The following is a 9,547-nucleotide window of genomic DNA, read 5'->3' as shown; positions in this document are numbered from 1 at the left end:
AGCAATAGAAAATCTATCTGAAGACTGTGGCACTTTCAATATTAATCCAAGTGATATCTATCCTAGAACTGCATACCCTTCTTTTTCTCATATATACAACAGAGTTCCTCTCAGCTGCAGTGAACTGGTCACCCCTGCCATGTCTGAAGGAGAATGAGTGAAAAAATCCCACACAGTAGAGTGCAATCTCCTCAGCCTACAAAGTGATGTAGCTGACACTGAAGAGTCTTCTAGACGTTTTATTATTGCCTCTTGTGTCCACACGTGCAGCTGCTGGTTCACAGATGCAAACTCTGAGTTGTTCAGCTGCAGTATTTCACCGTGCCTTAGCAGGGTCCAGCAGGGCACCCTGGATCACCAGACTATAGCCAGGTACAAGAGGAGGGTATAGTCCTCCACATGTCCACATTTTCCCCTTTTATAGTCTAGAAATCCACTGAGTATGAGTCTCGAGGGAAGGTATTTTGGATATGAAACAGGAACGCAGCTCTTCCCCCCAGAGCCTTTTCCAGCTCCTGGTCTTTCAAAAACAGGCTTTTTGTTCATTTTGTTTTGGAAAAAGGTGTCCCAGAGGAACAAAATTCTTGTGAAAAAGGATGGAATACTTCTTAGTAAAATATCATGTGTTCTGCACAGTGGAAATCCTTCAGCTTAATGGGATTAATAAAAGGAAATTAGTTCTGCTGCATATGTAGAGTACACTGTGTTACCCTTCTGATATATGAACCTCTTACAATTCCTTTCAAAGGTGATAGTCAGGACACCAAGCATTACAGGAACACGCATCACCGTAAATGTAATCGTGTTTTTTTCATAATTAATATTCCCTGGTTAAGGGGAACAGAATCTGCCTGAAAGAATCACATTGCGAGTTTTGTTGTGCCTAAACAAAAAGATAAACGGGTGGTCAGCTTTAAATTCATCTTTGTGTTGCAGAATCCGATATCCTGGTACCTCTAGAGACTCTCCGCCCTGTTCGTTTACTTCCAAAGAGACTTTATGAATGATCTTCGACAAAACCACACCTTTGGTTTCACACATCTCAGAGAAATCTGATGCACTCTCATCAAAGACATTTGTCATGCCGAGGCTTTCCAGGAGTGGCTTCAGGTCATAATCACCTTCTACACTGAACTTTGGAAGAAATACATTCACTTTGGTGTTGGCCATTATGCTGGGATTGGTCCACTGTAATAACGTCTCAGGGGTGAGTGCCTTTTCCAGCTGAGGACATAAAGAGCAAAGGAAATTAATGTTCAGTTCAGAGAAAGTGGGAACTAAAAGACCATTTCTGAACTCATCACTCCTATCAAACACCAACAAACAGAGTCTAAAAGACAACTTTTGCTTGTAGCATTCAGAGTTAACTTACACTCTCAGTTGTATTGATGTAAAGATTATTTAATCCATACAGTAGATTTCCAGAGAAACTCCATTAAATGTTCGCACTCTGATTATTGGTTCTTTACAAGCGTTTGCTATGTAATCAGCTCAACAGCCTAATGAAGGAATCCAAGGAAGACAGTCTCTACCCAGGCTACACACACCTGTGCACCAACACAGCTGTGCACGGAAAGCATCATCTCAATACTGTTGTTTTTCTCTCACCTTTTCCAGGCCAGTCGTCTCATCTTCAATGTCTTTGGGGAGCAGAATGAGCATGCTGATATGTTTGTTAAGGCATGGAAGTTCAAGGATTGCAACATTTAACTCTTTTACATAACCCAGGCAAAAAGTAGCTTCCAGATTCATCATTTGCACTGGCTTAGTTTCAGTCTGCAAAACACAAGAGGAGACAATCTAGCACTCCTTTGAATTCACAGAGATGAGAGAGGAAATTTTGCAAGCTTGCATGAAAGTGGTACATTGATTACCATCATGGAATTTGTTGGCTTTCGTAAGTAATGATATCAGCTGTAAGACTCTAGTAGTGAAAGCTGTTTGTACTTTAAGGGGAGCGGTTTTCCTGTGTACTTAATACAGTATACTGGGGATGTGCTTTAAAGGAAAATATTACCTGCTGTTGGTGACCCTTAGTGCTTGTTTCACCAACAGCTTCAAACTAGCAACGTAACAAGAAAACTGGCTTAGGTGCTTTTGCAACAGCATGGAGGTTTTGGCAGGGAGTCTAAGAATGCCATATAGTAACAAACATTTCTCACTTTCTCTCATTGAAATTTCCTTAGCACAAAACTGGCAAATATTTATTTGAGTGGAAGCAGTGCTCTATTTTATTTTAGGACATACCTTGTTGACTTTAAAAGGACATTCTTTGATCTCTGCCTCTGGGAACTTCTTCATCCAGTTTGTGACAAAATAAGCTGCATTAACTAGGAGGATCTGAGTCTGGTCACTTACGCTATCCTCATTCAAAATGTTCTCCATTTTGCCTGTGAACATGGTGAAGCTGGTCATTAATACAATAAATTATCAGCAGATGTGTTATTTTCACAGAACATGGAAACACTCTACTGAATTAAAATATTTCTGCCCTGCACCTCACAGATAGCAATTTTAATTATAAAGGGAAATTCCAAAACAGAAGCATTTAGTTCCCTAGCTGCAGCTTCATGTTTGAAGTGGAATTTGGGTCAAGACAGATCTTCCAAGTGACATTTTTACTCGGTTTACATAAAACAGAATAAAAAATATGTCTACTACTTTTGTTTGGTACTTTAAAGAAGGTACTGAAACTTCAGTGAAATTCATCAGATAGAACTGAAAAAATATTTCTCATTTGGAGAGCAAGACTTCGAGGGAGGTTCCTGTTTAGGTTCCACTCACTTTTGGAGTGATACATGAGAATAAAATAACCCAAATAAGAAATATCTCTAACTATCTAATTACAGTTCATAACCAAATAATGTCATGGATTTCAAAAAGAGAACGGAATTCTTTCCCTCACTTAATTTTGTGTCTGTTCAAACACTGCCATAAGATACTGAATTCGGAGTGCTGTGTATTTTAGTCTGCACTCATGCATAAATCACACAAGCAGTGCAAAGTACTTCCCCGAGGCACCTATGTCACCTTGGGATGGACCAGATGTGACTCAGGCACCCATATTTTTATATTTGTACCACATGAGGGCAATAGGCAGCAACCGACCCTGGAGCTACCTGTGAACAGCATGTACATAAGCTCTGCCTTGGGCACTGCGTACCAGACCTCTACCCGCATACACTGGGCAGGTTCTGCCCGGGAGCCCTGATGGTCACTGAGAGGTGCTTCTTGTGACTTAGTGGCTCAGAGGCACTGCGGGAAAAGTGCAGCCCTATTGCCACATGAGCGTCTCCAAGTAAGAAATGTATGTCCACCTGTGGTCAAAATCAGCTGCGCTGCTGAGATGAGCTACTATTTAACAGCTGGAACTTCAGAGTCCAGTACATACCCTCCATTAGAGAACGGGGACAGGATTTGATGTACTGATGTCAGATGTTTGTGAAGCTCCACAGCCAGGAGCTGACATTCTCCCACACTTTCCCAGTGAAAACAAATGAGATGCTTTGCCAAAGGCTAATGCAAGGTCTGCCTCCAGAAATGCCACAGTAGTAAAGTAAATGATTTAAAAGCATGCTAACGTGGCTAATCCTCATGAATCCAAATAATAGGTGTAGTCCCATTGCTTTCACTATATATTTATTTCTAAAAGCAGTAGTTAGGAGATGTCACGGTATCATGACATGATATCATTCTTCAAAGCGGTAAGCAGCATCCCTGAGGTTAGGCTCTACTCACCGTCAGTGAGCTCTGAGAGAGATTTGTTGATCTTCTGTCGTGTTTCCTCAGTTTTTTCTTTGAACTCCACTAGTTCCAGCTCCGATGGAAAAGGCCTCTTTGTGGAGTTAACAAAGTCCTGAAAGACACGAGGTACCAAAGCTAACCTCCCTTAAATGCTCTTCACTAGATGACTCTTTACATGGCCTACAACATCAGTATCCCAAGCTTCATTACAGTGTAGGCAGAGAGTATATTACAAAGGACAGCTAATAAGTAACAGCAGGTGACAACCAGGATACACGGCCACATTCAGCAGATTGCTCCCCAGACTGTCTTCAATCCAGTTACACTAGCTGCTGAAGTAGCTTTGGTGTTACAGGAGTGAACACATTGCCCAAGTTTGAAAGGACAAAGCGGCCTTCAGTCTGGACCTGGGCAAAAGAAAGGGACGAGACAAAGTCCACAGGCTGCTCACAGAGTGCCTATCCTTGTCAGATGACATGCCCACTGTGGATGGGACCAAAGAGCAGGCAACCTAATTATAGCACCATTTATGCAGGTTGTGAGTCTTCTGAAATATTGCTTCTAGGCTGAAGTTGCCCTTGCTTGGGGTCCTATTCAAAAGCAACTCTGATAAATCAAACACAACATTTTTGTCAGTTGTTTGCAAGATCCTTAAGTTTCATGGCCAAACAACACCTTCCTCACTTGTGTTGTTTGAATAACCAGGCTTGTGCCTCCTCAGTTAAATTAAGAAAACTACTCTTTATGTAGTAATTACTTGGGTGTGTGGACTAGAGACACACTTGCACCACCATCTTTATTTAAAATCCTTCCCAGTCATACTTACATTGCAAAGCCCTTGATGTGGCATAGAAGTAACACTGTATTCAAAGCCTATTGGGTCTATTGACCTAAAACATATTAATGAAAGAACTGCAACTGTAGCAGTGGCTGCATTGCTTGGGGTCAAGCAGAACAATCATCCTCCTACAAACTTTTATTATGCTGTTTATCATTTGAGTCTAGTCAAGTAAAAGGAAATAGTGAGAGAATGTATTTTGAATAACATCGAAGTCTGGTTGGTCAAGCAATTCAAGCACGTTTCTGCAGTACTTACTGTGGTAGGACTGAGAGACTTGTCTACAAAGAGCCGCTTGACCATTTTCAGTGCAAAGAAAGAGGTGAGTTTGGAAACATCTGCAGTTACCGTTTGAAACCCAAAAGAAACATCTTTGACGTCTTGTAAATGGAGCACCTGATAATGAACATAATAAAAAACTGATCAGCTTTCTTTTTATCACCTAAAAATTCAGAGAATCATGGTATCATTAAGGTTGGAAATGACCTCTAGGATGATCTGGTCCAATCCATCACCATCATACCCACCAAACCACATCCCTCAGTGCCACATGTACACATTTCTTGAACAGCTTTCTGGGCAGCCTGTTCCAATGCCTCACTGCTCTTTCAGAAAATAAATTTTCCTAATATCCAAACTGAACCTCCCCTGGTGCAACTTGGGGCATTGATCTCTCATCCTATTAATGCTACCTGGGAGAAGAAGCCAGCCCCAACCTCACCACAACCTCCTCTCAGGCAGTTGTAAAGAGTGATAAAGTCTCCTCTGAGATTCTTCTTCTCCAGGCTGAACTGATCCCAATTCCCTCAGCTGCTCTGCTGTAAGACCAGTGCTCCAGTCCCTTCACAGCTTTGTTGTCCTTCTCTGGACATGCTCCAGGCCTAATAACTTGGCAATAAATAATGTTTGTTTGTGACCAGAGCTTTGACTTTTTGTATTTAAGCTAACAACACAACCTCTCACTCTTATTTATTACTAAAAAAAACTCATTTATTTGACATCCCCACATAAATCTAAAGACTTGATTCTATCAAAACTTCAACCAAAAGTGTTTCCTTCCTGTGAGCAGTCCAAAGAATCCCATAGAGCTGTTAATACTAGTAATGTGATCTAGTGAAATACAAATCTGCGGTGCGGAGTCATGTTTTCATCAAACTCACATTCTTGTCCAAAAATCTGGAGTTTAGAGTTTAGAAGCCAGATAAATAAATGTTCCAGTTAGTTTCCTTTCTGCAAATGGGCTACTTCTTTGAAAACTGCTTACCAGATGGCAAGGTTTGCTGATTACTGACACACGCCGTTGTGTGGTATTTCAGCAGAAATCAATCAGATAACTAGGTGAGCTTTGGTAGACAGAATGTAAGCTAGAGGTACGGCTGCTGACCCACCTCCCAACTCCTGGGAGTCACATGCCCAGTTCAGGATGTTCTAACATGACCTTAAACTCTCTGCTTTTAGGTGCCTCCCTGTTGCAAGATCTTTGAGAGTGCATGTTCCATTAAAAACAGCCTGCCCAGCCCTTATCATCTTTCCCAGTCAGCATTAGTGACCTTTTCCCTTTCAGCCTCACTCCTGCTCTTTCTCCCTGAACACACCATGTCTTTACAGACACAGTAAATTACCTCTTGAGAAATGTGAAATATAAGCGCACTTGTGTAACAGAACTCTATTTGTGGATGTGGATGTTCACTTACTATGGGACAGTTCAATGCAAATTGCAGGCACAAGTGAAAGTGAAATTAAGCATGGGATAATATTTTAAGTTTTTCCATTGGAAAGACAGTGCTTGAATTTTGAAATGGTGAGGAAGCTTTGGGGTGTCATTTAAACTAGAAATAAGATCTAAAAAACATTTATTTTTTTTTTTTTTTTTAATAATCCTATTTGGGAAAACACCCAGCAGGCCTTTGTGGGTATATCACTTTGTTGCTGTGTAGATAGGCTCATTGCAATCTGTAGGATGAGTGAAGGCAGTGTGCCATCAGGGAAACCAAAGGTACAGGGAGGAACTGCTAAAGGAAGCAAAATGTATTCAAATACGTGGAATGCCCCTGAGACCCAGGTGATAATCAGCATATAAATGCACGCTGAATTTGCTTCTCATTCACCTCTAGGTAACTGCAGAGACTGTGGGCACTGGAATAAAAAGAGGCTGTGTAAATCCTGCCTCTCACAGAGGCAGTCGTGCAACCTCTCCACACCACAGAATGACCTCAATACACTCATTGCACCATCACCATGATGCTGCTTTGTGGGTGCTGTAAAACCCTTGAGCATCTAGTGCTGTTTGCAAGGCAAACTACTATTCAAGCTGCGCTGCCTCCTACTGCGTTATCTTCCTCTTAGCTGTATGGCAGGAGAAAGGGGAAATGGCAGAGAGAACTGCTAAAATCACTTGGTAATGGCAAAATTATTTCCAGTCCTGTTAAGCATAGGCAGTCCTGAATAACCACAAAACAATTATCCAGAAAATGCAGTGACTTCAGCAGTGACCTTCAGCCATAGTCAGCACTCTGCTGAAAAGAGCCAGCGCCTTAATGCAATTGCTGAGGACTCTGCCATGTCCCCATCCACCCTGTAAATGCTTGAGAAAGCTTTTTTTCCGTGTGCCAGTGATTTTCAGCCTCCTTGGTTGTGTGGAGCCATGGAGTGTGGAAACATTCTGGAATTTTGGATGGATAGTTTCTATCTGGCTTAAAAGGGAACCAGCACTCCTGTACAGTATTAACAAGAATAAATAGGAAAGCCACCTCTGATAGCCACATAATTTTGCAGCTACAGAGAAGGATGCTGGCAGCTCACCTTTTTCATTTGGTCTGCAGTGTCACCCTTTGTAGCTTTATATGCCAGAGCCAAAGACGTGGAGGTACACAGTGGGGCAAAGACAATATTGGCTGTTTTGTCCTTCTCGCATAGCTTTTTGAACATATCAACAGCAAAGGCAGTGTTTGCTAGTTGCAGAGCATCCATTGTCATTCTGTAACAGAAAAGGATAAAGAGAGATGACCCACAGAGTGAGCTCCTGTTGCAGCGGGGCTGGCAGGTCACTGATTTCCATGCTGAAGGAGGCTGGACACCAGTATGGGGACGGTGCAGCTTGAGCCCACAGTGGGAGGCAAAAAAAGCCTGACCAATCCTGTCCAGTCTCAGACACCATCAGCAGCTCTTGAGGAGAATCTCATCCACGCCCAACCAAGGTAACGCGAGTGGCTCAGTAAAAGCCCTTACCTTCAAGTGACAGCTGGCAATTCTGTGTGCTGTATGGAGCCATTATTACCAGATGTACGTGGAGAATCTGGGTTGGTCAGGGTGACCCACACATATCGAGTCACATTGGATAACATATGGATTTAATCTGTTTTTAATTGATACTCATCAAATGTGCCAACTTATAAGGCACTTTGCCTATGCTTTGGGCCCTTCTAGTGCTTTCATAGGCCTTTAGAAGTCTCACAGTCTTTCCTGTCTCTTGCTTCATGTCTAATTGTTCATCAAAGCTTTAGCTGTGGCACATCCTCTCTCTAAGGGGTGATTCCCTGTTCTCCCTACCCTTGCTAGAAGTCTCCAGAAAGCTGTCTGGTCCTGTAGGTTGAGATCATCCTAGAAACTCTAAGTACTTAGCCTCCTACATAAATACTGCTGTGTGCCCATTCATCACTCACAATGATGACTGAGAATATTTTCCTAGCAGTTCAGAGTGACTGCAATGCCGCAGGGCTGTTGGCTGATGCATGCAGTCAGGAATGGAAAAAGTGGTGCCAAGCGACAGATGTTCTGGACCATGTTCTGGGAATGCCACGGAATATTCTGGTCTTCCAGACTGCTTTCATAGATCTAAAACTGCACTTTGGTGTAATTCCATTTGTGTAGATTAAAGACAACAAGGGTAAACCACACAATTCAGTCAATATCATATTGAGCTGAAGAGCAGCACGGATATGGAAGATGTGGCACAGTGAGTTTGACACTCTTCTACCTCAAAATCACGTGTCCCTAAAGAAAGGGAAAGGCAGTCTGATAAATTGGTGCTCAACAGTTCTGTCTATTGAAAGAGACAGAAAGGAAAAGGAAAAGATGAATGCTGCAAGGGACTTCAAAAGAGCAAAGATTTCAAACAGAACCCAAAAAAATTCTTTAACATGTGCTCTCCCCAGGAAAAAAAAAAAAAAGACAAAATATTGGAATTTATCTGGCATGGAGAGGTGATTTTAATGTTCTATTCTTATCCAGACATCTATTTACAATGCATTTCAGGCTCTGACATAGAACATGCGACAGGAAAGTTGGCTGTTTGTTTGAAGCATTACCTTGGTAAGAGGTTTGCTGATCTTCCAAGAAGCACCTGAAGGACAGGGATTTCTCTCAAATGACTACTAAATGCTGCAGTCTTAAACATTTACCTTGTTCATACCTTTTGCATCCTAGATTGAATCAAGTGAGTAAAGATCTCACCAGATGAGAGCAGTTAGGTAAGTCAAGACAGAAATGGGAAGAGGGGACATATGGGCAGGGAACTATCTCCAGAGCAAGGACGCCTGCTTCTGACCACTCACTCTCATCCCTGCATTCAAGAGCATGCGTGCTACTGTCCAAACTTCGCTGAATATCAGACTCCACTGTATAGAGATGCTGTGGCTGTTTTGGTAGCTGAGAGTAGAGATTTCCAAAATAATCTTTGGTATTTATACATTTTTATAGGGATAACAGAACAGGGGAGTATTTTCGTCTGCAACACAGCAGAGAAAACTTTGATTTCCATGTAAGACCTGTAGAAAAGGCCTTCACGTCTTTGTTTTCATTAACTTACATATGTGTGTATTCTATATACTTAGTAAGGCACCTGGCTTGATTTTAGCTAAAAGACGCTGTACAAAAGGTTACTGTATTGCACAATCTAATTAAGTGAAAAAGGATACTGGCATAAAATCAAGGCTTTTAAAATCCAAATTTGAAGAACACTTACCT

At 41.8% G+C, this 9,547-nt stretch overlaps 1 protein-coding gene across 1 annotated transcript; it reads right to left on the bottom strand.

The window, feature by feature from the left end:
- Positions 1-831: 831 nt before the first annotated feature.
- SERPINB5 (serpin family B member 5) lies at positions 832-7,558 on the bottom strand (the record flags this gene model as incomplete). Its single annotated transcript, XM_079533109.1, has 6 exons — positions 832-1,224; positions 1,609-1,776; positions 2,248-2,390; positions 3,739-3,856; positions 4,841-4,978; positions 7,385-7,558. 6 exons carry the CDS (start codon positions 7,556-7,558, stop codon positions 832-834), a joined length of 1,134 nt encoding a protein of 377 aa, XP_079389235.1.
- Between the last annotated feature and the right edge of the window lie 1,989 nt (positions 7,559-9,547).

Source organism: Tetrao urogallus (genome assembly GCF_951394365.1).
Source record: "Tetrao urogallus genome assembly, chromosome: 3".
Classification (NCBI taxonomy): Eukaryota; Metazoa; Chordata; class Aves; order Galliformes; family Phasianidae; genus Tetrao; species Tetrao urogallus.
The sequence above is the reverse complement of the archived record's forward strand: the minus strand, read 5'-3'. Positions and strand labels throughout refer to the sequence as shown.